Raw genomic sequence first — 26,221 nt, 5'->3', positions numbered from 1 at the left:
GCCTGCTCCCTGGTTGGTTTCATGACGTATTGTCCTAGGAAACTGTCTCAAATACATTCCATGAACTCGTCCTCCAAACTACCTTTGCCAAATTGATTTGCCCAGTCTATATGAAGATTAAAGTCCCCCATGACGCAGTGTACTTGTTTTTTCTTGAAAACTGTTAAAATTAAAACTTAAATTCTCAAAATGCTTAGCGAGTTTTATAAACACTTATTAGGATGTGCTGCAAAGAACATTAACTGAGGTGTTTTTAAGACCATGGACAGATTTTTGAAGGACCATGCATGTTACAGGAAACTTTGTGATTACCGGCACCGACGGGACCGAGCTGTTGCTGTCCCATCAAAACTGCCGGACAAACCAGCGCGAATGTTGAAACATACGGAGCGAGCCATATCTGGCAACAAACCCTGTTGCTTAGCAACAGCTTCTAAACAGTCGGCCGTACCTTGCAAGCGTCTCTGTAGCTTAGCAACAGCTTCAGCGAGACCTTGCAGAGCCTGACTGGTGAAAAAAAAAAGCAACAAAAGAAAAAAAACCTAACGAAACGGCTCCTGATTTTTGCCGGTGGATCGGTGTATTTTAAAATGATGAGTTGGGGGAGAGCAGCAGTGTAATGGCAGCTGAGTGAGTAGAGTTTACTTGTATTAGAGTTCAGCACTGCAGTGTAGATAAATTGAAGTTACCTTATGTTGAGTTTGTGTCCATTTCGTGTGGCAGAACAATTGAAATTAGTGTGGTGTGGAACTACAACAACTTGCATTTATATAGCATCTTTAACATAGTAAAACATCCCAGGGCGCTTCACAAGAGCTACTGTCTGCTGACGCACAGAGTGGTCTTAATTGGAGTACTTTGAAACTGAGTGTAAAACTTGGGCATTTGGAGAGAGTGGGAATTCGGAGCAGGGGGGAAAGGCGCTGCTGCTTTTTGTCCCCAATACTTGTAGTGGTTTGTGTTACAGGTAAATATTTAATTTCATCTACCTAGCACTTAAACCAGATCCAGTAGTCAGCTAAAAACTAAACTATAAGCTAAGTTAATTAAATACATAAATTTTAATTAACTAAATAAATAAAACAAGGTTATAAAGGGATGGCAATGCAGGTGGTGTGCCGCAACATAGAAGATAGGAGCAGGAGTAGGCCATTCGGCCCCTCGAGCCTGCACCGCCATTCAATGAGATCATGGTTGATCATCCAAACTCAGTACCCTGTCCCTGCTTTGTCCCCATATCCCTTGATCCCTTTAGCCTTAAGAAATATATCTAACTCCTGCAGCACGTGGGAGTTTGTGGAGAGCATCGCAATCCCAGACGACCACATCTGCAGTAAGTGTCAGCATCTCGAGGAACTTCAGCTCAGGTTTGTTCAGCTGGAGTCCAAGGTGCAGACATTGCAGGGCATCAGGGAAGGGGAAGAGTTATCTTTGATCCAGGAGAGAGTCACATCCTTTAGGTTAGGTCGTGGTACAGGTCTGGTTAGTGGTCAGGGACAGGAGGGTGTGACCACAACTCAGGCAGGTAAGGGGACCCCAGGTGCAGTGCTGGAGCAACCTCAGCCTTTGCCCTTGTCCAACAGGTATGAGGTTCTTGCTGCCTGTGTGGATGAGGGCAAAGTCTGCAGGGTGGATGAGCAAACCGACAATGGCACCGTGGTACAGGAAGGGGGGCGGGAAAAGGAATGTTGTAGTGGTAGGGGACAGTATAGTCAGGGGGATAGATACTGTTCTCTGCAGCCGCGGCCGCGGGAGTGCTGAAGGCTGTGTTGCATTCTATGTAATTCTATGGTGCCAGCTGTGGCTCAGTTGGCAGCACCCTCGCCTGAGTCAGAAGGTTGTGGTCTCACTCCAGAGACTGGAGCACAAAAAACTAGGCTGACACTTCAGTGCAGTGCTGAGGGAGTGCTGCACTGTCAGAGGTGCCGTCTTTCGGATGAGACGTTAAATCGAGGCCCCATCTGCCCTCTCAGGTGGAGTAAAAGATCACATGGCACTATTTCGAAGAACTGCAGGCGGGTTTAATATTTATCCCTCAATCAACATCACTAAGAGAGATTATCTGGTCATTATCACATTGCTGCTTGTGGGAGCTTGCTGTGCGCAAATTGGCTGCCGGGTTTCCTACATTACAATATAGTGACTTCAAAAAAGTACCTCATTGGCTGTAAAGCACTTTGGGATGTCCGGTAGTCGTGAAAGAATCATAGAATTATAGAAATTTATGGCACAGAAGGATGCCATTCGGCCCATCGTGTCTGTGCCAGAGCGGCGCTATATAAATGCAAGTCTTTCTTAATGCATTATGGACTCGTACATTGGGAACTAGCCCGAAACTGGAAATGATCATTAAGAACTCATTTTCGGGGAACTGGGTGGCACTATGGGTTAGATCCGGTCCCCTCTGGTACCTTGGTTCAAATCTAGTCCAGCCTGATGGGAAAAGTCTCCCCTCTCTATTGGCTGGAAGGGTCACGTGTGGAATGAGTTTGGGCAATCGAGTTGGTGATTGTTAGCTTTTTCTACCCAGCCATGAAGAAAGATTGGATCGGCTGGATTTGTTTTCTTTGGAACAGAGGGGGCTGAGGGGAGTTTTAATTGAGGTGTAAAAATCATGAGGGGCCGAGATAGAGTGGATAGGAAGGACCTATTTCCCGTAGCAGAGGGGTCAATAACCAGGGGGCATAGATTTAAAGTAATTGATAGAAGGATTGGAGGGGAGTTGAGAACTTTTTTCACCCAAAGGGTGGTGAAGGTCTGGAACTCACTGCCTGAAAGGGTGGTAGAGGCAGAAACCCTCATCGTATTTAAAACATACTTGTCCAAGGCTACGGACCAGGAGCTGGTAAGTGGGATTAGGCTGGAGAGCTCTTTTTCGGCCGGCACAGACACAATGGGCCAAATGGCCTCCTTCTGTGCTGTAAATTTCTATGATTCTATCTATATTTGAGCGAATCAAGTGCGCTTAACATGACAGATATTTGGTCAATTTGCAATACACTTTGCAAGGGCGGGTACTAGCTTATTTGCAAACGTGGATTTCACCAAAGTCGGTGGTGTAGAAATATAACCGTAATTATACAACAAATGTTCCTATTGGACATCAGCTTTCCAACTTACCTTGGCTTGGTAGAGCAAAGCTTTGCCTTTATCCAAAGTCTGCCATAAAAAAGAAGAAAAAATATGCATTAACAATATGCCCTTTGCCCAAATAATGTCAGCGTTGCTGGGGTGCAACAAAATTACAATTCCAAAACACATTTATAATACAGGAAACTTCGCGATATCCGGCACCGACGGGACGCCGATCTATGAAAATTTCCGGACAGACCAGCGCTAATGTTGAAGGATACGGAAGTTTTCATCTCCGTATCTGACAACAAACACTGTTGCTTAGCAACAGCTTGTAAACAGTCGGCCCGTACCTTGGAAGCATCTCTGTAGCTTAGCAACAGCTTCAGAGAGGCTTTCCAGAGACTGACTGTTTAAAAAAAATGCTAGGAGAAGAAAAAAAAAGAAGAAAAACCTAACAAAACGGCTGCTGATTTCTGCCGTTAGATCGAGGTTTCCGGACATACAACCTCCGGATAAACCAATTTCCTGTATAGTGCACATGACCAGCGGGTTTGAGTAGAATGAAGAGTTCACAGAACAATCGACGGGAGCAGAAACTTCTCTCCACACCGACGGACTCGAAAAGCCATTGTTTGTTGGCTACTGCTCCTCTAGGAATCTTTTCATTGCATTGTCTGCGATGTACATGTTTTATCATAAGCGGGGAAAACAAAAAATAAATAAATAAAAGAACGCCTTGAAAGAAAAACACTGCACAGACATGATGGGCTGAATGGCCTCCTTCTGTGCTGTAAATTTCTATGACTCTATGATAAGACTATCATTTACATTTAATAATCCATGTATTGCGAGTAGGAGAAAGGGAGGGGTTACATGGGAACAGTACAGGAAACTTTCAATTTACCGGCACCTAAATAACTGGAAATCTCGGTTAACCGGCAAAATTCAGGAGTAGGTTCAGGTAAGTTTTATTACTTGCCTTCCTCCATCTGTTGCTGTGCAAGGGTGTGGCTGCAACTGTTGCTAAGCTACAGAGACGCTTGGAACTTGTGGCCATTGTTCTGAACCTGTTGCTAAGCAACAGGGTTTGTTGCTTTATACGGAGCTCTCAGCTCCGTATCTTTTACTATAGCTCTCGGTTATCCGGAATTTTTGATGAACCGGCACCACGTCGGTCCCGGATAAAAAAAAGTTTCCTGTAGTAGGCCACTCGGCCCCTCGAGCCTGTTCCGCCCGCCATTCAATGAGATCATGGCTGATCTGTATTCTATCTCCCGCTTTGGGGCCCAATTTCAGCTTCCAAAATGTATCTTTCCTTTTACATCACAAAGTTTTCTGGAAACTTTGATCACAGATAGGAATAACCAAATCAGTGGGATAAACACAGAGAAAATAAATTCATATACTCATTGGAATTTAGAAGAATGAGAGGTGGTCTTATTGAAACATTTAAGATACCGAGGAGGCTCGACAAGGTAGATGCAGAGAGGATGTTTCCCTTCGTGGGGAAATCTAGAACGCGGGGGCACAGTTTTAGAATAAAGGGTCGCCCTTTTAGAACTGAGAAGAGGAGGAATTTCTTCTCTCAGAGGGTCGTAAATCTGTGGAATTCTCTGCCCCAGAGAGCTGTGGAGGCTGGGTCATTAAATACATTTAAGGTGGAGATGGACAGATTTTTGCAAGATAAAGGGAGCAGGCGGGGAAGTGGCTTTGAGCCCAAGATCAGCCATGATCTTATTGAATGGCGGAGCAGGCTCGAGGGGCCAAGTGGCCTATTCCTGCTCCTATTTCTTATGTTCATACGTTCTTATAGGAATCCTGGAATAATGCAAAATAAAAACTAAAGCGTTCTCTCCCTCGTTCGAGCCCAGAAAATTAATGCGTCTCTCAAAACATTGCATAACAGTGTGAGCAGTGCTTCCAGATGCATGAACATACAACTGAATGCAAAAATGGTTACTATATGCTATAATTCTTTAAAAAATAAATCAGCAAAATGGACGAGCGGTTACATCTAGCTCGGTTAGTTAACTGCAGTTTTGACTCGAATATTGGATATACAAAAGCAGCTCCCCATACCTCTGGAGTCTCCAACAACAGGCATCCCAGCTCATAACAAGCATATGGCTGTATGTACGCATTGTTCTGACGACTCAGCTCGTCTTTTATAGCTAACTGGAAGAACTGCAGGAAGAAAACAAGTTACAAAGTGAAAACTGTGTTACAGTATATTGGCAACGCCATGCATCCAAAAGGGGAAGGGGAAGGGAGTAGGCTTTAAATGCTGAGACGACCAATACTGCGATAAGTAATAACTGCCTAACAGTATAATGTTATCGTAGATTTGTGAAGTTCATGGTTTTCAATGCATTTTTCCTTACAAACCAATCAGTGCTGGAGGAATGTATGTAAACAGGCAAACTGTAAAGCAGTAATTGAGCTAACTGTAAATCTGACAATGACAAACATTTGTGCATTTTAGTTTTTTTTATTCATTCATGGGATGTGGGCATCGCTGGTAAGGCCGGCATTTATTGACCATCCCTAATTGCCCTCGAGAAGGTGGTGGTGAGCCCCCTTGAACCGCTGCAATTCCTAGCGGTTTGATACAACTGAGTGGCTTGCTAGGCCATTTCAGAGGGCAGTTAAGAGTCAACCACATGGCTGTGGGTCTGGAGTCACATATCGGCCAGACCGGGTAAGGGCGGCAGATTTCCTTCCCTAAAGGACATTAGTGAACCAGATGGGTTTTTAGGACAATCCGGTAGTTTCATGGTCACTATTACTGATACTAGTTTTTTAATTCCAGATTTATTTAATTAACTGAATTTAAATTCCCCAGCTGCCATGGGGAGATATGAACTCATGTCTGTGGATCATTAGTCCAGGCCCCTGGATTACTGGTCCAATAACATAACTATGCTACTGTTCCCATAGTTCTAGTTCAACAATACATCATTACAATACAGAATTGTAAATATCTTTTATCCAAGTTTCATGTTGTGTTTTACTTTACTGTATGCTGATGCCCAATATAAACCCACTCAACTCTTAGTACAATCAGAAAGCACTACCATACGAGCAGAATTGTTAGACAAACTGTACCATACACACCTGAATAGCACCATCTGAATTTCCTAGACATTTGTGTATTGCACCAAGGAGTAGGTGTTTTAACCCAATTGTTAATGGCTCATGCATTTCCTGACAAGCTGAATAAAAGAGGACACATTAGATAGTCTACTGCAGAACCTGATTCACTGTCCATGTTGCATTCAGACTTAGAATTACCAATCTTTACAGGAAAAATAAATAGGAAGATACATACTTCATGGAAAATTACAATTTTTAAAAACTACAGCAGCTTTCTTTAAAAAAGTGTACATGCAGTATTAAAGAAAGAGATTTAATCTTAAAGATTGCACTAATGCAAAATTATAAATGAACACATAGTATCAGGCCAATGCCGTTAAAGATTAAACATTTTCTTCCTTATAGCTTCATTGCATTATTACTTCTACAAGGGTGAGTACTGGGAGTTTAGCACGCTCACATGCGCCATTCTTCCCACAGAAAGGACTTGGCTGAGAGCTGCATTTAAATGATGAGAGATTGTGTAGGTTGGGCCTATACTCTCTGAAGTTTAGAAGAATGAGAGGAGATCTCACTGAAACATACAAGATGCTGGGGGGGATTGACAGGGTAGATGCTGAGAGATTGTTTCCCCCTGGCTGGAGAGTCTAGAACCAGGGGTCACAGTCTCAGGATAAGGGGCCGGCCATTTAGGACTGAGATGAGAAGGAATTTCTTCACTCAGAGGGTTGTGAATCTTTAGAATTCTCTACCCCAGAGGGCTGTGAATGCTCAGTCGTTGAGTATATTCAAGGCTGAGATCGATAGATTTATGGACTCTAGAGGAATCAAGGGATATGGGGATCGGGCAGGAAAGTGGAGATGAGGCAGAAGATCAGCCATGATCTTATTGAATGGCGGAGTAGGCTCGAGGGGCCAAATGGCCGACTCCTGCTCCTATTTCTTATGTTCTATTCACAAAGCACCAAGATGAGAGGTGGCTAAACGCTAATGTTTTAGGCGTTGAAGTAGTTTCCACAAAGAGAAACGCAGTAGTCAATCAATCAATAATCATTAAGTAATCACTCAGTAATCAATAAGCCATCGTGTTGGGGCATTGTTGGTGCTGGGCACTCAGCAGCGGGGGAGTTAGACACAAGCTGTCCCCTTGTGAACACAGAGATAAGGAGGGCTTCCTATAGTGCCACCACTAGTCCCTGCCAGAATGGAGATGATTGGGTAATTCCCCCACATCGATCACGCCTGCAGACCGCACTGCTGTAAGTGACTGGGATTGATTTTACGCACATCATTTGTATTATGCAACTATCCTTCACTCACTGTACTGCGTTGCAGAAATAATCTTGCTTAAATCAAGAGACTTTGCTGCAGTTTCGGTCATGAGTTTGGTTTGCTGTAGTTCTTTATAAATAGACTCTGTTTGCCGAGTCAATAGACTGCTTGCTGCGAGTCCTGCCCAAGTCCCGCCCCACCGCCAACTCATTGGCTGACACACTTCGGATAAAGAAACACACAGAAAAATTCGCAGAGAGCTAGGTTTCTGAAGAAGTTGTTGCAAGATCAACATTTTGCCAGGCGCAAAAGGTTAGAATGCAGGAGGATAATTATAAATTTTGTTTAAACTCAAGCAAGTAGATCCAGGGACGTTGGGAAGCCTATTCATTAGTTTGTATTATTATGCAAAGACAGGATGTGCTGATTGAACAAAGTGAATCCAATCATAACTGTGGCTTTGTATGTTCACAAGCAGCTTCGCAATTTGTGTTCAGTCTTATCTCACCAAGTGTCTCAGTCCACTCGCAAAAAGACTGGAGAGGCACATGTGGAAGTAGGCAGTTCAGGTCACAGGGGATACCCTATTGTTAGTTAAATATCAGTCTGTACAAAGATGCTCAGATTACTTATGGGAGCAACCAGCACCAAGCGAATGTCTAGTGCAAGGCTCGAATTGGTAACAAGCATAAATGAGTTTCTTTGTAAAGGAATCAGGATAAGACAACTGAAACACCGTTTTAAACAGAGGGCTATCATCCTGTAAATTAACATATTCCAAACACAAACAGCAAATCTCCAAACAAATTCTGTGAAGTGAAACCATTCGCACAGCATTCCTTTATAAAATATTACTGTGGCATACAGGAGTAAATAGTAGGCATTTCATTGCACACTTACATATAAAAACACAATTACTACATACTGACTCAAAAGCATCATGAAAAAGTATTAATTTTGAGATACTTTGTTATTCAATAAGAACTTTTAGGAACGGATTTCTCACCTTATTTTCTCACCAAACCACTCAATCCATTCACTCTCCAGAAATACTTCAAAATTTTTCTCAAAGCCTGCCAATGAGCTTATCTGAAAACTTATTCTCTATTTATTGGATAGGTGACAAAGGCCCCCCATCTTCTGGTCTTATCTGTCTCACCTACTGAGTCCAACACCAGCGATATTAACATTCCCTGTTGTCTCTGCACACATCTGCCCCACTTGCAAACATGGTTCACTCAATCTCAATTTGACAAGGCTGACCTCTGTAGCACTGACCAGAATCAACACACACACGCTTCATCTCACCCTATCAGCATATCCTTCTACTCCTTTCTCTCTCATGTACTTGTCTAGCTTCCCCTGAAATGCTTCTATGCTAATCGCTTCAACCACTCTGTACAGAAGGCTCTAGAGAGTAGTCATAATTCCAATGACAACTAGATTTTTATTGTCCCCTTTTTGGTAGTGGGTAAGAAACAATCCAGTTATGAGTCAATGGGGATTTAGCAAAGGAGCAGAGGTCCATTTAGTCAGCCGCCATATAGATTTTTCCAACACATTATCTATGTGAACTGCAGTCTCTGATACTGTATAAAAAGTACTTTTACTTTTTCTCTGTGAAAAAACTATAACCTGCTGTACTGGTAACTTTGCACTACTGAGTTAATTTTATCGTGAAAAATCTCAGTTCACTTGCAACAATGAGAAGAATGATTCACCAACCACAAGTCATGATACCCAAGCACTTTTGTACAACAGACTTTGGATAGTGCAAAAACTTGGCTCTTATTCAGGAAAGATTTACTAGAATGGCACCAGGGATGAGGGACTTCAGTTATGTGGAGAGGCTCAGAGTGGTGAGAATATGAACGCGCTACCACATGGAGTGGTTGAGGTGATTAGCATAGATGCATTTCAGGGGAAGCTAGGCAAGTACATGAGGCAGAAAGCAATAGAAGGATATGATGATAGGATAAGATGAACATAAGAAATAGGAGCAGGAGTCGGTCATACGGCCCCTCGAGCCTGCTCTGCCATTCAATAAGATCATGGCTGATCTTCGACCTCAACTCCACTTCCACGCCCGATCCCCATATCCCTTGATTCCCCTAGAGTCCAAAAATCTCTCAGCCTTGAATATACTCAACGACTGAGCATTCACAGCCCTCTGGGGTAGAATATTCCAACGATTCACAACCCTCAGTGAAGATATTCCTCCTCAGTTCAGTCTTAAAAAGGCCGCACCCTTAGCCTGAGACTATGCCCCCTCGTTCTAGACTCTCTAGCCAGGTGAAACAGCCTCTCAGCATCTACCCTGTCAATTCCCCTCAGAATCTTAATATGTTTCAATGAGATCACTTCTCATTCTTCTAAACTCCGAGAGAGTATAGGCCCATTCTACTCAATCTCTCATCATAGGACAACCCCCTCATCCCAGATGAAGTAGGGTGGGAGGAGGCTTGTGTGGAACATAAACACCGGCACGGATCAGTTGGGCCGAATGGCCTGTTTCTGTGAGGTACATTCTGTGTAATATAAATACAAGTTGTTGTTGTAATAGGCAATGAAACCTTGTGGAAGCAATAGGCTACCTTGATTCATTCTTTGTAGGTTCGAAGGGGAACAATTGGCAAGCGCTTTCCACAAATACAGCACTTCAATGGCAGCGAGCACACACAAATCTTTGGTGGGCTTCTCTTTCTGAAACCGTTCAGCCTGCACAGAAGTTAACAAACGTCACGTCAAAAAAAAAAAGTTAATCTTGTTTCTCCATATTTGCAAAGGCAACAGATCTACACAAGTAAAAAAACAGAAAATGCTGGAAATTCTCAGCAGGTCAGACAGCATCTGTGGAGAGAGAAACAGAGTTAACGTTTCAGGTTGATGACCTTTCATAGAAACATAGAAGATATGAGCAGGAACATAGAAACATAGAAGATAGGAGCAGGAGTAGGCCATTCGGCCCCTCGAGCCTACTCCGCTATTCAATGAGATCATGGCTGATCATCCAAATTCAGTACCCAGTCCCTCCCTTCTCCCCATATCCCTTGATCCCTTTAGCCTTAAGAAATATATCTAACTCCTTCTTGAATATATTTAATGAATTGGCCTCAACTGCCTTCTGTGGTAGAGAATTCCACAGGTTCACCACTCTCTGGGTGAAGGAATTCCTCTTCATCTCTGCCCTAAATGGCTTACCCCTTATCTTTAGACTGTGACCCCTGGTTCTGGACTCCCCCACCATCGGGAACATCCTTCCTGCATCTACTCTGTCTAGTCCTGTTAGAATTTTATAAGTTTCAATGAGATCCCCTCTCATTCTTCTAAACTCCAGCGAGTATAAGCCCAATCGACCCAATCTCTCCTCATATGTCATTCCTGCCATCCCAGGTATCAGTCTGGTGAATCTTCGCTGCACTCCCTCCATGGCAAGAACATCCTTCCTCAGGTAAGGCAACCAAAACTGCACACAATGCTCAAGGTGTGGTCTCACCAAGGCCCTGTACAACTGCAGCAAGACATCCTTGTTCCTGCACGCGAATCCTCTCGCTACAAAGGCCAAAATACCATTTGCCTTCTTAACCACCTGCTGCACCTGCATGCTTACCTTCAGCGACTGGTGCACAAGGACACCCAGATCTTGTTGCACTTCCCCTTCTCCCAATCTATTGCTGTTCAGATAATAATCTGCCTTCCTGTTTTTGCCACCAAAGTGGATAACCTCGCATTTATCCACATTATACTGCATCTGCCATATCACCCAACCTGTCCAAATCATACTGGAGTTTCTCGGCATGCTCCTCATAGCACACACGCCCACCCAGCTTTGTGTCATCTGCAAACTTGGAGATATTACATCTAGTTCCCTCGTCTAGATCATTTATATATATTGTGAATAGCTGGGGTCCTAGCACCGATCCCTGCGGTACCCCACTAGTCACTGTCTGCCACTCGGAAAAAGACCCGTTTATTCCAACTCTTTGCCAGCCAGTTCTCTATCCAAGTCAGTACCTTGCCCCCAATCCCATGTGCTTTAACTTTACACGCTAATCTCTTATGCGGGACCTTATCGAAAGCCTTCTGAAAGTCCAAATACACCACATCCACTGGTTCTCCCTTATCTATTCTACCAGTTACATCCTCAAAAAATTCCAGTAGATTAGTCAAGCACGATTTACCTTTTGTAAATCCATGTTGACTTCGCCAGAACTGGAAGAATCATAGAATTCACCTCTTCGAAAGCTGTCCAATTTAGTCCCACACCCCAACCTTTACCCTATAACCCTGCAAATTAGTTCTCTTCAAGTACATGTCCATTTGCCTTTTGAAAGTTCCGATGGAATCTGCTTCCACCGCCCTTTCAGGTAGTGCGTTCCAGATCTTAACAACCCTCTGTGTGAAGACATTTTGCCAGTTCTTTTGACAATTATTATTTTAAATGTATGACCTCTGGTTACCGACCCATCGATCATTAACCTTGGCAATCCTGGGCTATAGAAAGAAAAACAGAAAACACTCAGCAGAACTGATGAAAGGTTATCGACCTAAAACGTTAACCCTGTTTCCAGCATCAGCTGTATTTTGCAGATCTATACAAGTATCGGTACAACACATCGTTTTCTTTTATGTACATAAAAATTGCTATCGTCATTGCAGGTCCCGCACAACTTCCGCCCTCTGAAAATCTTACGCCTGGTAAAAGCAGGCGCAAGGCTTGCTTTCATCAGCATAAGCGTTCCCCCCTACTCATTTATAATTTTAAAATACTTTTTTTTTTAAAGTTTATTTTTAGCCCCGTAAAAAAATATTTTTTCAATAAATTAAATATTTTAAACAAAAATTAAATTTTATGTAATTTTAACTAATTTTAAATACATGATTTAAAAAAAAAATTATTTAACGTTTAACTGTTTTAAAGTGATCCCCATTCATACTTTTGACAGATCTACGCACAGAGACCTGTCAAAAGTGTGAAGGGGGATTGCCTTCTTTGATTGGTTCGCCTGGCCCAAGTGATCCCAGGGACGCTTGCGAACCGCATGCGCCCCTGGGATACCTGGGCCTCTGCGCATTTCGCAGTGGAGAGGCCCAGGATCGCAAGTCTCGGGACCTACGGAGCCAGCAGGTAAGTGCGTAGATTTTTTCCGATCGGCGGCATCTGCCCATAGGAAGCCTCCGATCGGAAAATCCGGCCCATTATTGTATACCAATGCGGTCAGAATCATGAAGGGTTTTTGATAAGGGTAAATAAAGAGAAACTGTTTCCACTGGCAGGAGGGTCGGTAACCAGAGGACACAGATTGAAGATACTTGGCAAAAGAACCAGAGGGAGAGATGAGGAGAGTTTTTATTTTTTACACAGTGAGTTATGATGATCTGGAATGCACTGCCTGAAAGGGCAGTGGAAGCAGATTCAACAGTAACTTTCAAAAGGGAATTGCATTAATACCTGAAGGGGAAAAATTTGCAGGGCTATGGGGAAAGAGCAGGGAGGGTGGGACTCATTGGAGAGCTCTTTCAAAGAGTCGGCACAGGCACGATGGGCCGAACGGCCTGCTTCTGTGCTGTCTTGATTCGAAGCTGGTCAGGCTGCTCATTACACACTGCCATACCACATAAATGTTGCTGCCCACAGTGAACTTGGAACCAGTAGATGTAACAAAAAAAATTTCAAGGAAGAGACAGTCTACTGTTTAATGTAGCAGTTATTAAATGCCTATGAAGTAAATAAATGTATACACAATGTTATAAATCTCATCAAGAAATTACTTATGAAATAACGCTGGACGGCCAGCTGGTGGCGCCGTCCAAGGAGTATAAATACTTGGGCGTTGGCCCCAGCTTGCCAGGGACATTTTGTAAGACAAGGAACTAGTGAAGTACAACTAGACTTCCATGTTCTGAAACAAGTTGATTAAAGCCTTGCTTTATACTCGAACCAAGTGTGTAGTGAGTTTTATTACGTCACACAATCCATCTCTGACAATTCAGTTAATGAAAAAGCTACAAATGGTGAAAATCTGAATGAAAATGTCAGCAACACACAGCAGGTATCAATTGCCCAAGGTTACTCCTGCAGTATGGGAGGGGATGCTGTGAATTAAAAGCATCTATTTTTTAAGATTATAATTTACAGGACAATTTTAAAAACCGTTTATAATACAATTTTGCTGCAACATTGACCCAGTTAGATCATTTTACTTCAATGGTACATACAAAAGGGAAAGTTTTAAAGAAAATGAGTCACAAAAGTTAAAGTGTGAAATTTAATGATTGCAAATAATTTAGAAATATTTAAAAGTAAATGCGTGCATCTCAATTTTACAACTGGAATTTCAAAGCAGAAATCAAACTTATTACCAAATCAAATTCACCAGCTTGTGAGTTCCAAATATTCCCTTTTCAACACCAATTTACATTGAGAGAGCGTATTTAACATAGCAAAACATCCGAGTTTCACAAGAGTGATATCAATAAAAATATTTTTGACACCGAGCCACAGAGGGATATCAGAACAGATAACAAAAAGCTTGGTCAAAGAGGTAGGTTTTAAGGAGTGTCTTAAAGGAGGAGAGAAAGAGAGGCGGAAAGGTTTAGGGAGGGAATTGCAGATCTTAGGGCCCAGGCAGCTGAAGGCGCGGCCGCCAATGGTGGAGTGATTAAAATCAAGGACGCGCAAGAGGCCAGGATTGGAGGAGTGCAGAGATCTCAAAGGCTTGTAGGGCTGGAGGAGGTTACAGAGACAGGGAGGGGGGCGAGGCCATGGAGGGAGTTGAAAAAACACATTTTCACGGCTCAGTTCGTACCATTCTCAGCGGAGTCAGAAGGTTGTAAATTTAAGCCCCCAACGACAGATTTGAACTTATATTATTTAGGGTGGACGCAGAAAGCACTGCATTTTCAGAGGTGCCTTCTTTTGGATGAGACTTGAACCTCGGCCCCATTCTGCCTCATGAAGTAGACATTAAACATTAAAGTAGACATCGCGTGGCACTATTCAATTCTTTCCCCTATTTTGAATTAGTTTTCATTGATTTTGGAGGCTTATTTTAAGAAAAGATTGGCTGGATTTGTCTAAGCGTTTCATTGTTGTTTTCTTTCCTCCCTTGCCTTTTATCAAAATTGAGATGCAGGAACAGAGTTTGTGCAATTTCTGCCCATGTGGCACACTGGTGACTGTTCAAAATATAAATCACTCTGCCTCGACACTTTTCTTTCCACTTTAAGACGCTCCTTAAAACCTACCTCTTTGACCAAGCTTTTTGTCATCTGCCCTAATATCTCCTCATAATGGCTCGGTGTCAAATTTTTTTTTTTTTTTGTTAACACTTCTGTGAACTGCTGTGGGACATTTTATTGCGTTAAAGGTGCTGTATAAATGCAAGTTGTTGTTGTTGCTGCAGGGTAGTGTCGCTTGTACAAATTGCATATTCATTTCACATTTTCATTTGAGTATTTTACAGAAGTTTAAATTACCAATTGCCCTTTAGGTTTTACATTTATTCATCTCTAACAATTTGCCAAATAAAAGATGATTGTACTGTGCCAACCTACCTTTCGGAAGGAAAATTGCTCAATTTGATTATTCTTTCTTCTGAAAAGCTTCTGGACTTCTATAAATACTTCTTGTGATTTGTCAATCTCACCTGTTGCTCCCTGGCATGCTTTAGTAAAAATAAAAAAACGTATGATACATAAAACAAGACTTTTGTAACTATTAGCTCAAAAATTCATTACACAGCAGTACAGCAAACAAAGCAAAAATGAAACAGAAGTGTAAAGTCGGTCATAAGTTATGAAAACATACCCTAAATAACTTACATTAATGTTTAGTGCACAGTAAATTAGGTTTATGGAAATGTTAATGCTGCTTCTCACTCAGTAATGATATACAGTATCAGGATCCTCTGACACAATTGGCGGGACTCTATTAGAAATGTTTTTAATTTGAAAAAACACACTTTGAATCAGGTGGCATATCACACTTTTGCCCCGGTTCCAGAGTTCAAATCCGGGTCTACCGATCGGAAAGTCTCATCTCCCCAAGTTTTAAAAGATTCAACACATCGACTCCCCTAATTAAACAATCCAATTGAAGACATTTTGGGCTAGAAATTCGGTCTCACCCCGTTTGGGGGCGGTAACTTTTGAAAGCTGGGAAACGTAAGTGCCAGGCGCTAATGCTTTTTCCTAAATTTGGTGTTTTGCGCTCCAGGAAGGAAGTGGAACGCGAAATCAAGTGCTCCACTTCCTGCGTTAAAGGACGCAGGCGGGGCGGCAGAGGTGCAGCGCTGCACAATGTCCCGTACAGCGCTGCCGCAATCAGAGACTCCTTCCCTCCCTTAAAGGAAAGAGCCATCACTGCAGGCTCTGCATTGGGACCAGTTAGCTGGTCCCCGACGGCAGCCTCGATCCAGCCTGATCAGCCCCATGCACTCCAGCAGAGTGCCAGGCTGATCGATCGTGGCCCAGGAGAATTGAAAAAAAAGTCAGAAATTTTGCTACGTACCTCGGCAACCTCCCCTTTAACTTCTGCCCCCGAAGCGCACGGCCTCCCGAATAACGCCTCCTGCAGCCGTCGGTGTTTTCGCCAGACGATGCTGCAGGGGGCAGAACCGAATTTCGGGTCTGGGGCGCTACGCGCGGCAATGACGTCACGATCTCCAGGCGCAGGACATCGTGGCGCAGAGTGTTACCACCGCCGCAAACCTCCTGGCCAAGTTAGCAGGAGTCGTTCATCTCGCCATGCCCGGGTAGTACATAGTTATCGCCCCCCGGAGGCGATAACTGGAGGAGCTAAGGAGCCCAATTTCTAGCCCTTTGTGTTTTTAAACTCTGTAAAGGATAATCAGGGTAAGGATAGCTGCCACAAGTTATTCAGACATGGCAGGGAGGCAACCAAATAAACACATAATAAATCGCTAACTTCTATTCACAGATAGACAGTGCTGCAAGTCGCCATCCTCCTTTTGCTTTTTCTGCTCATCAGTGTATCTGACCACAGTTTCTAAATTAGTTGTCTTTAGCCAAACAAGAAAATAACCTCTGGTTTCTTTTGTGTGGGGGTGGGGGAAGAAAGAGGGCACCAAGAAGGATGCTTGGATCACATCCTTGGGAATCCGTGAGGCGGGGGGGGGGGATGGGGAAGTGCAGGAAAAATAAACATCTCCTTAAAAGGGGGGCTATGCTTCAACTGTATGTGGTAAACCACTGTTATCGTTTTCATTGTTGTTCACTACTGTTATCGTTATTACACATTGTTACCTCTTGCTACACACTGTGTACCAATGCATGCCTCAGCTGGCTCCACCCATGGCTCCGCCTACATGACCTGGTATAAAGGTGGCTGCTCGGCTACCCACTTCCTTCTTGGAACCAGTCATCCACGAGAGGCATGCTCTGTTCTTTAGTTAATAAAAACCTTTTCATTACTATCATAATTCATCGCTTTTTATGGATTAATTGATAAGCGTATCAATTTTATTAACTAAATTAAAATGTCGGGACCTGAGCAGCAGCAACAGCAACAACAGCAGGCGTTGCTGCGAGCCCTCAGACCAGCATGCCTGGACCTCGACCCTCAAGCGGCGGGTTCAGCTACCAATTTCGAACACTGGCTGAGCTGTTTCGAATCCTTCCTAGAAGCCTCTGCCGTGATATCAGAGGAGAACAAATTAAAAGTTCTGACCGCCCAGGTGAGCCCTCAAGTATATACTCTCATCCGGGACGCTACTACGTACACGGCGGCTCTCGACCTGCTAAAAGGGCAATACACGCGCCCAGTGAATACGATTTACGCCAGACACCTCCTAGGATCCCGCAGGCAGCAACCGGGGGAATCGGTAGAGGCATTTTTACGGGCGTTACAGACACTCTGCAGGGACTGCGACTGTAAGGCGGTATCGGCTGCGGCGCACGCGGAGGGACTTATCTGTGATGCCTTCGTTAAGGGCCTCCAGTCCGACTACTCCCGGCAGAGACTGCTCGAAAGCAAGGAGCTCGACCTGAAGACGGCCGTAGCCCTCGCACTCTCATTAGATGCGGCCCACCGAAACCTCGAAGCATACTCACGTAATGGTGCCGCGCCATGGTCATCGCGACCTTGGGACATGGGACCGCCGCCCCCGGTACCAACTACTGCAGCGATGTCCCGAAATCAACTGGGACCGCCGCCCCCGGTACCAACTGCTGCAGCGATGTCCCGTAACCAGGCCCAAAAATGCTATTTCTGTGGCCAGTTAAAACACCCTAGAGCGCGCTGCCCGGCGAAGACCGCTACCTGCTCTGGCTGCGGGAAGAAAGGCCATTACGCCAACGCCTGCAGAGGGAAACCCGCGAACGCCAGCAGCGCCGCGTGTGAACCGTGGGGGCAGCCATCTTATCCGCCATTTTGTGCACCGCCGGCCGCGTGGGGATCGGAATCATGGCCGCCGCCATTTTGTCCGCCGCACTCAACCGCCATTTTGTCTCCGGACTCGACCACCGTCTCGTCTGACGACCACATCGGCTCACTCAGCCATACACTGGCCTCCGTTACGCTGGATCAAGCTCTCCCTCATCATCTGTCCAGGTCCATGATGGACATTACGGTAAACGGCCGCGCCACTACCTGCCTGTTTGACAGCGGGAGCACGGAGAGTTTTATTCACCCCGACACGGTGCGTAGCCACTCCCTCACGGTCCTGCCAACGCGCCATCGGATTTCTATGGCGTCCAAGTCCCATTCAACGGACGTCGGCGGCTACTGTGTGGTGACCCTTTCGGTTAGGGGCACAGAATATAAAAATTTTAAACTTCTTGTCCTGCCCCGTCTTTGCGCTGCCGTTCTGCTAGGGTTGGATTTTCAGTGCCACCTTAAAAGTGTCACATTGGCATACGGTGGACCCCTCCCCCCACTCACAGTCTGCAACCAACAGCTTTTAAATCGCCCGCCGCGCACCATTTGCAGTCTTTCCACACTCAAAGTCTCCCCCCCTCCCTTGTTCACTAACCTCACCCGCGACTGTAAACCCATCGCTACCAAGAGCAGGCGGTACAGCGCCGGGGACAGAGTTTTTATTAGCTCGGAGGTGGAGCGGCTCCTGAAAGAGGGCATTATCGAAGGGAGCACCAGCCCCTGGCGAGCCCAGGTTGTAGTCGTTAAGACCGGCAATAAAAACCGCCTGGTCATTGACTACAGCCAAACCATAAGCCGGTACACTCAGCTGGACGCGTACCCCCTTCCCCGCATATCTGATATGGTCAATCAGATTGCGCAATACAGGGTATTCTCCACCATTGACCTTAAGTCAGCATACCACCAACTCCCTATCCGCCCTGAGGACCACCAGTATACTGCCTTCGAGGCAAACGGCCGCCTCTACCACTTCCTTAGGGTTCCCTTCGGTGTCACCAACGGGGTTTCGGTCTTCCAAAGGGAGATGGACCGGATGGTTGACCAGAACGCGCTGCAGGCCACCTTTCCCTATCTGGATAACGTCACCATCTGCGGCCACGACCAGCAGGACCATGACGTTAATCTAGAGAAATTCCTCCGTACGGCCCAGCGGCTGAATTTAACATACAATAAGGAGAAATGTATGTTTCGCACCACGCGCCTTGCAATTCTCGGCTGCGTAGTGGAGAACGGAGTCATCGGCCCCGACCCCGACAGAATGCGCCCCCTTATGGAGCTCCCCCTCCCCCACTGCCAAAAAGCACTGAAGAGATGCCTGGGGTTTTTCTCTTACTATGCTCAGTGCGTGCCCAACTATGCGGACAAAGCCAGACCCCTCATCAAGTCCACCTCCTTCCCCCTGACATCAGAGGCGTGTGCAGCCTTATTGCGAAGGCCACAATGCATGCAGTGGATGAGTCCATCCCTTTCCAAGTGGAGAGCGATGCATCCGACTTCGCCCTAGCTGCAACCCTTAACCAGGCGGGGAGACCCGTGGCCTTTTTCTCAAGGACCCTCCAGGGCCCCGAGATTCGACACTCCTCTGTCGAAAAGGAGGCCCAGGCTATTGTGGAAGCGGTGCGACACTGGAGGCATTACCTGGCCAGAAAACGATTTACCCTTCTCACTGACCAGCGTTCAGTTGCTTTTATGTTCAATAATAAGCAGAGGGGCAAAATCAAGAACGACAAGATCTTGAGGTGGAGAATTGAACTCTCCACCTACAAGTACGATATCTTGTACCGGCCCGGGAAACTCAATGAGCCCCCAGATGCTCTATCACGAGGTACATGCGCCAACGCGCAAGTTGATAAGACTGCGGACCCTCCACAATGACCTCTGCCACCCCGGGGTCACCAGATTCTGCCACTTCATTAAGGCCCGCAACCTGCCCTACTCCATCGAGGAGGTCAGGACTATGACCAGGAACTGCCAAATCTGTGCCGAATGCAAACCGCATTTTTATAGGCCAGACAGAGCACGCCTGATCAAGGCCACTCGCCCCTTCGAGCGCTTGAGCATCGACTTTAAGGGGCCCCTCCCTTCCTCTGACCGCAACGTGTACTTCCTCAACATAGTTGATGAGTACTCCCGTTTCCCTTTTGCCATCCCTTGCCCAGACATGACCAGTACCACGGTCATCAAATGTCTGAATGACCTCTTCGCCTTGTTCGGGTTCCCCGGCTATATACATAGCGACCGGGGCTCATCTTTCATGAGCGACGAACTTCGTCAGTACCTGCTCGCGAGAGGTATTGCTACGAGCAGGACCACCAGCTACAACCCCCGGGGGAACGGCCAGGTGGAAAGAGAGAACGCGACGGTTTGGAAGGCCGTCCTCTTAGCCTTAAAATCTAAGGGCCTTCCGACCTCTCGCTGGCAGGAGGTCCTCCCTGCGGCGCTCCACTCCATCCGGTCACTGCTTTGTACTGCCACTAATGCCACCCCTCATGAGCAAATGTTCGTTTTCCCCAGGAAGTCTGTGGTAAACCACTGTTACCGTTCACAACCGTTCACTATTGTTACACTGTTGTTATCACTGTTTACACTGTTGTTATCGCTACACAAGGTTACCTCTTGCCACGCACACTGCTATACCTGGGCTTACCTCAGCTGACTCCGCCCATGGCTCCGCCTGCTTGCCCAGGTATAAAGGTGACCGCTTGGCTAGTATTCTCCCTTGTTGGAACCGATCGCCCACGAGGGTGGGCTCTGTTATTTAGCCAATAAAAACCTATAGTTACAATCTTAACTCGTCGCTTTTCATGGAATGAATTGATAGGTATATCAAAGTCCACATCGGGAACCTCGCTACCGACATGGCTGACTTCTCCTGGGCCCGTCCTACTGCGGCGGCACGTGAGGACCCATAAAACGGACCCCCTGGTCGAGAGGGTGAACCTCCTACACGCCAACCCCCAGTATGCCTACGTGGCATACCCAGACGGGCGGGAGGACACGGTCTCCATACGAGACCTCGCACCCTCGGGCGCCCCTGAATCACCTCCGTTATTCTCCACCACTACTCACAACCCAACCCCTGTAGACGGCATGCCGGAGCCCCAGGACCCTTCGTTGACCACTCAGACACCAGATTCGACGTTGGATACTGCACCACCGCCGCCGCCGCTACGACGATCAGGACGGCATACAAGGCCTCCTGATAGACTTACCTACACGAACTTTTAGTACACTTCACCCCGCCGGACTCAATTTTAAACAAGGGGTGAATGTGGTAAACCACTGTTATCGTTTTCATTGTTGTTCACTGTTGTTCACTACTGTTATCGTTATTACACATTGTTACCTCTTGCTACACACTGTGTACCAATGCATGCCTCAGCTGGCTCCACCCATGGCTCCGCCTACATGACCTGGTATAAAGGTGGCTGCTCGGCTACCCACTTCCTTCTTGGAACCAGTCATCCACGAGAGGCATGCTCTGTTCTTTAGTTAATAAAAACCTTTTCATTACTATCATAATTCATCGCTTTTTATGGATTAATTGATAAGCGTATCACTGTATAAAACACTAGTTAGGCCACAGCTAGAATACTGCGTGCAGTTCTGGTCACCACATTACAGGAAAGATGTGATTGCACTAGAGAGGGTGCAGAGGAGATTTATGAGGATGTCACCAGGACTGGAGAATTTTAGCTACGAGAAAAGGTTGGATGGGCTGGGGTTGTTTCCTTTGGAACAGAGGAGGCTGAGGGGAGACTTAATTGAGGTGTATAAAATTATGAGGGGCTTAGATGGAGTGGATAGGAAGGACCTATTTCCCTTAGCAGAGAGGTCAATAACCAGGGGACAGAGATTTAAAAGTAACTGGTAGAAGGATTAGAGGAGTTGAGGAGAAATTTTTTCATTCAGAGGGTGAGGGGGTCTGGAACTCACTGCCTGAAAGGGTGGTAGAGGCAGAAACCCTCTACAAGGCTACGGACCAAGAGCTGGAAAGTGGGATTAGGCTGGATAGCTCTTTTCGGCCGGCACAGACACGATGGGCTGAATGGCCTCCTCCTGTGCCGTAAACGTCTATGATTCTAAAATATTTTTGATGTCAGGTGACAGCGATTTGTGGAATTCAGTCTTTTTCATAGTATAAAAGCCTGCCTATGCATAGAGGTGACAATGTGCGTTGGCCAACACTAAGGTTCAAAGAAGAATTATTTTTTAAAATGAACACTCCACAAGGTCTCCGGAATGGTATCTCGATTGCTCTATGTAACCGGTTCGCAGATGTTTTGATAGTTTCTGGGAGAAACCGTCGCCACTGGCAAGAGGGTCGATAAGCAAAGGATACAAATTTAAGGTACTTGGCAAAAAAGCCGGGGGTAGGCAGGCCAGGGGGTGTGAAGATGAGGAAAATGTTGTTTACTGTTGATCTGGAATGCACTGCCTGAAAGGGCGATGGAAGCAGATTCAATAGTAACTTTCAAAAGGGGAATTGGAAAGGAAAAATTTATAGGGCTGTGGGGAAAGGGCAGGGGAGTGGAACAAATTGGTAGCTCTTTCAGAGCGCCGGCACAGGCACGGTGGGCTGAATGGCCTCCTCCTGAGCTGTATGATTCTATTCTATGTCACAAGTAGCTGCTGTGGAACAGGTAAAGCAACCTCTATGGATCCACTTGGTCTTCTGGAGGTGTCATTGCAGCAAAGAACGTACTCCACTGCCCATTTTGGAAGTGTTTAGAACCTGGTCTTTCTAGGATCTAGGGACAAAATGTAAACAATGTTTGATAGCAGGACTTGGTAGAATTAGTATTAAACGACTATGGCCCTACAAGCATCTTAGTTCAGATTTATGAGTTGGACAGAATGAGGGGGCGGGGTGACAATTTCTTGCCTCAAAGGAAATGGGAAGCAATCTTTGGGCGGAAACTTGGGAGGCGCCCTCAGAAGCAACCAGAATGCCAGATTAAGTAGAGCCGAGACGACTGGTGCCTGGAACTTATTAATCTGATGAGTTGAAACCAGAGACACCAAGACTGACATCTTAAATGACAGATGCTTAAGATCATACATGACAAGAGGCATGAAAGCTTCAATTTGTGTACAACCGCATGGAAATTCCAATTTGGAATTAAAGAGTGGTTAGAATGTGGGACTCGCTACCACATGGAGTGGTTGAGGCGAATAGCACAGATGCATTTAAGGGCAAGTGCATGAGGGATAAAGGAATAGAAGGACATGCTGTTAGTGTGAGATGAGGAAGGCTGGAGGAGGCGCATATGTTGGACCAAATGGTCTGTTTCTGTGCTGTAACTTCTACATAATTCTAGGTAAAAGTGGCTAGTCAAGATTTAACTTTATGAAGCAATGTACTAAATGCTTGCCTCCGAATGAACCCCATGCAGGGGACTCACGGAAGATCACAACTGGGGTAAATTAAACGCAAAGAGCTGGATTTCAGTTGCATGTTGAAAAGATGATGTAACTATTCTAGGATGGAAGATACACCACAGGAGAGAGGACTAAGATGTTCGGTTAAATACAGTTTAGATGACTTACATTAAGCCAGTAAACTATCAACTACATATAGAGGTAGGTCTTGGTCTAACTATCCCTTTTTGGCAGCTGGGCAGTCAATCAGAAGCTTACTGGATCTAGATCTAGATTCAACCAATCAGAAGCCTCCTGGAGGGTAGCGGAATCAGGCAGGCACTGCTGAAGGTCGGGGTGTCCAAGAAACAGTTTGTGAAGCAAATAGGTAGTTATGCAAATTACTTCAATCCCTCTACAGATCCCTCTTAAGATCAGGGGAAACTGACAAAATGCATACAAAAATTAATTTCCAGAATTAAGGCAAGACTGACTAGCTTCCATGCAGACTTGTACTTGAGCTGAAACAAAAGTTGATGACTGCCCGGTTTCCATACAACCAGGGTACCAGGATCCACATTCAGAATACTCATTCAACTGGAGAAATGTTTTGATTCTATCTAAAGTAACAGTCCAAGACATCCAACATATCTTTCCTCCCCAATCAGGTTGGTCTTGGATCCACTCCCCCCTCCCCCCCATCCCCTTGCATCCGGGATATCCAAACATGGGTTTTCATCCACTGATATCAACGTTAATTAGAGGAGTTTGTATCAATCAGAAACCTGATTTTGGTCGCAAGAGTAGTGCGGTAGTCTCCCCTTTGCCAGAAGGTAATCCTGCCACAAAATTAAACCCTTTTCCAGAGAAAAACGTGAATTCTCAAAATTCAGCTGGCTTGGAAGCAAATTAAGTTCATAGCCAATGTCGAGTTCCATCAAGTTTCCATTCCTAGGTGAAAGAAAAAGCAGCCCCTCGGAACTGCCGGGATTGTTGAAAATTAAATACACGTGTCTAGTCCATCTGGTTGTGGCCAAGTTAACCAACCCAATCATTAAACAAGGTCTTCTCATGGCTGCTTTGTTAGTGGCTCCTATAAAATTCTCTAACCAACTCCTGCTCCCCACAAATGGATATTTGAGATCTGAAGCTGGAACAAGATCAGGAAGAGGAGATTGTCGCACTGCATCTGCCAGATCCAACACAGGGTCAGAAGCCAAAGACGTTTGATGCCAAGGTGGTTTTTGGAGGTCCGAAATAACAGAAAACGCTGGAAAAACTCAGCAGGCCAGGGCAGCATCCGTGGAGAGAGAAACAGAGTCAACCTTTCAGGTCGCAGACCCTTCGTCGGAAATGGAAAGCAAGTTTAGGGGCTGGGAAAAGGGGGGAGGGGATGAAAGAACAAAAGGGAAGGTCAGTGATAGGATAGAAAGCAGGAGAGATTGAGAGACATTGAGAGATATTCAAGGCCAGAGGAGGTGGTGATGGGGCAGGTTAACAAAGGATGGCTCTAGATGAAGTGTGGATTGTGCTGGCAGAGTGAAGGACAGCTGCCAGCGCAATCCACACTTCATCTAGAGCCATCCTTTGTTCCTTAACCTGCCCCATTACCACCTCCCCTCGCCTTGAATATCTCTTAATGTCTCTCAATGTCTCTTAATCTCTTCTGCTTTCTATCCTATCACTGACCTTCCCTTTTGTTCTTTCATCCCCTCCCCCCTTTTCCCAGTCCTTAAACTTGCTTTCCATTTCCAACGAAGGGTCTTCGACCTGAAACGTTGACTCTGATTCTCTCTCCATGGATGTTGCTTGACCTGCTGAGTTTTTCCAGCGTTTTCTGTTGTTATTTCGGATTTCCAGCATCCGCAGTATGTTGCTATTGTATTGGTTTTTGGAGGTGATAGTTTTGGATAGACATCAGCCAGGAATTGAGCAGTCTCTCCAGGTTTCTCAAAAGGCCTTCTGTGGGGATGCTTTCCCCTCCACCCCGCTCTCCTTTTGTATTTACATATAGCGGTTATGGGGAGATCATTGTAAGTATACAACAAAAATAGATTGCATTTACCACACAACTATTAAAGCACTCTACTCATTCCCAGCTATGGGTTTCTCTGTAGTAGCTATACAGGAATTAGATCCCATGCCTCCCGTTCATAAATCCAAGCGTCTGTATTCATGGGGACGTAGAGGCCTAGAAATTCAGTAAGGCGCTGCCAGCTTTGCGGCCAGTTACCGCCCAAAGAGGGCTTCTGCGCCAATAGAGGAGTTTGCGCTGATATTCAGCGCAGCGGTAATGGCGGCGGTAGCCGTTAGCGCTGCGCCGGCACCGATGACGTCATCGGTGTGCGCAGTGCCCCGGTTCCGCCCCGACCCCCATATTTAGTTGCGGCCGCCTCTTCCGCAGTGGCCGCAAACAGCGATCAGAAAACGGGGCCGTACTGTAGCCTTAGTGGGGCGCTTTAAGGTGGAGGTGCGGCCGGCTGCTTTTTCGGCGGCTGCCTGCCCGCACCTCCTTCCCTGGCCTCCTCCACCCACCCCCCCGCGGCATTGCCGGCTGCTTTCCGCGAACCCGGCACATCTCCGTGGTGCCGGGCTCATTTGCCGGCACTATCCAGCGGCGATCTCCCCGTTGCAGGCACCTCCCCCTTAAGAAAAGGAGGAGGCCTGCAGTACCGCAGCCTAGAAATTCAGTTTCAGCACCCCAAGCGGGGGCGGGCACACCCTGGAATAGCGGCCGGTTCCGACTTGGGGCGCAAAAACTGAATATCTGACGGCCACAACTGGCTCCGCGCTCAGCGCTAACTTTTGGGCGCACGCCAGCTGGCGGGCCCAAAGTGAATTTCTAGGCCAGAATCTTTGCACAGAACATGGTGCAATAGGAAATCATGTCAACAGATTCACTAGGTAGTCTTCTTTCATCAGAAGACATAGCAGCTTTAAGTTTTAATTAAAACCTCTGACTAGATTGGCAAATTTATATTTTTGTCCTTGATAGACATTTTGCACACTACCTCAATTTAG

At 45.8% G+C, this 26,221-nt stretch overlaps 1 protein-coding gene across 1 annotated transcript in view; it reads right to left on the bottom strand.

The window, feature by feature from the left end:
• ttc39c (tetratricopeptide repeat domain 39C) overlaps nucleotides 1-26,221 on the bottom strand; it is a 150,923-nt gene that overhangs the window by 15,740 nt on the left and 108,962 nt on the right. The window contains exons 9-13 of the mRNA XM_085992226.1: nucleotides 14,998-15,107; nucleotides 10,035-10,158; nucleotides 6,190-6,287; nucleotides 5,155-5,259; nucleotides 3,121-3,159 (exon numbers count right to left, since the gene is read on the bottom strand). Coding sequence (XP_085848352.1) covers nucleotides 3,121-3,159; nucleotides 5,155-5,259; nucleotides 6,190-6,287; nucleotides 10,035-10,158; nucleotides 14,998-15,107 — 476 coding nt within the window. The remainder of the gene's footprint in view (nucleotides 1-3,120; nucleotides 3,160-5,154; nucleotides 5,260-6,189; nucleotides 6,288-10,034; nucleotides 10,159-14,997; nucleotides 15,108-26,221) is intronic.

This window comes from Somniosus microcephalus, chromosome 7 (assembly GCF_052327205.1).
Source record: "Somniosus microcephalus isolate GS21.2 chromosome 7, FLI_Smic_1.0, whole genome shotgun sequence".
Taxonomy (NCBI): domain Eukaryota; kingdom Metazoa; phylum Chordata; class Chondrichthyes; order Squaliformes; family Somniosidae; genus Somniosus; species Somniosus microcephalus.
This window is presented reverse-complemented; position numbering and strand designations above follow the sequence as displayed.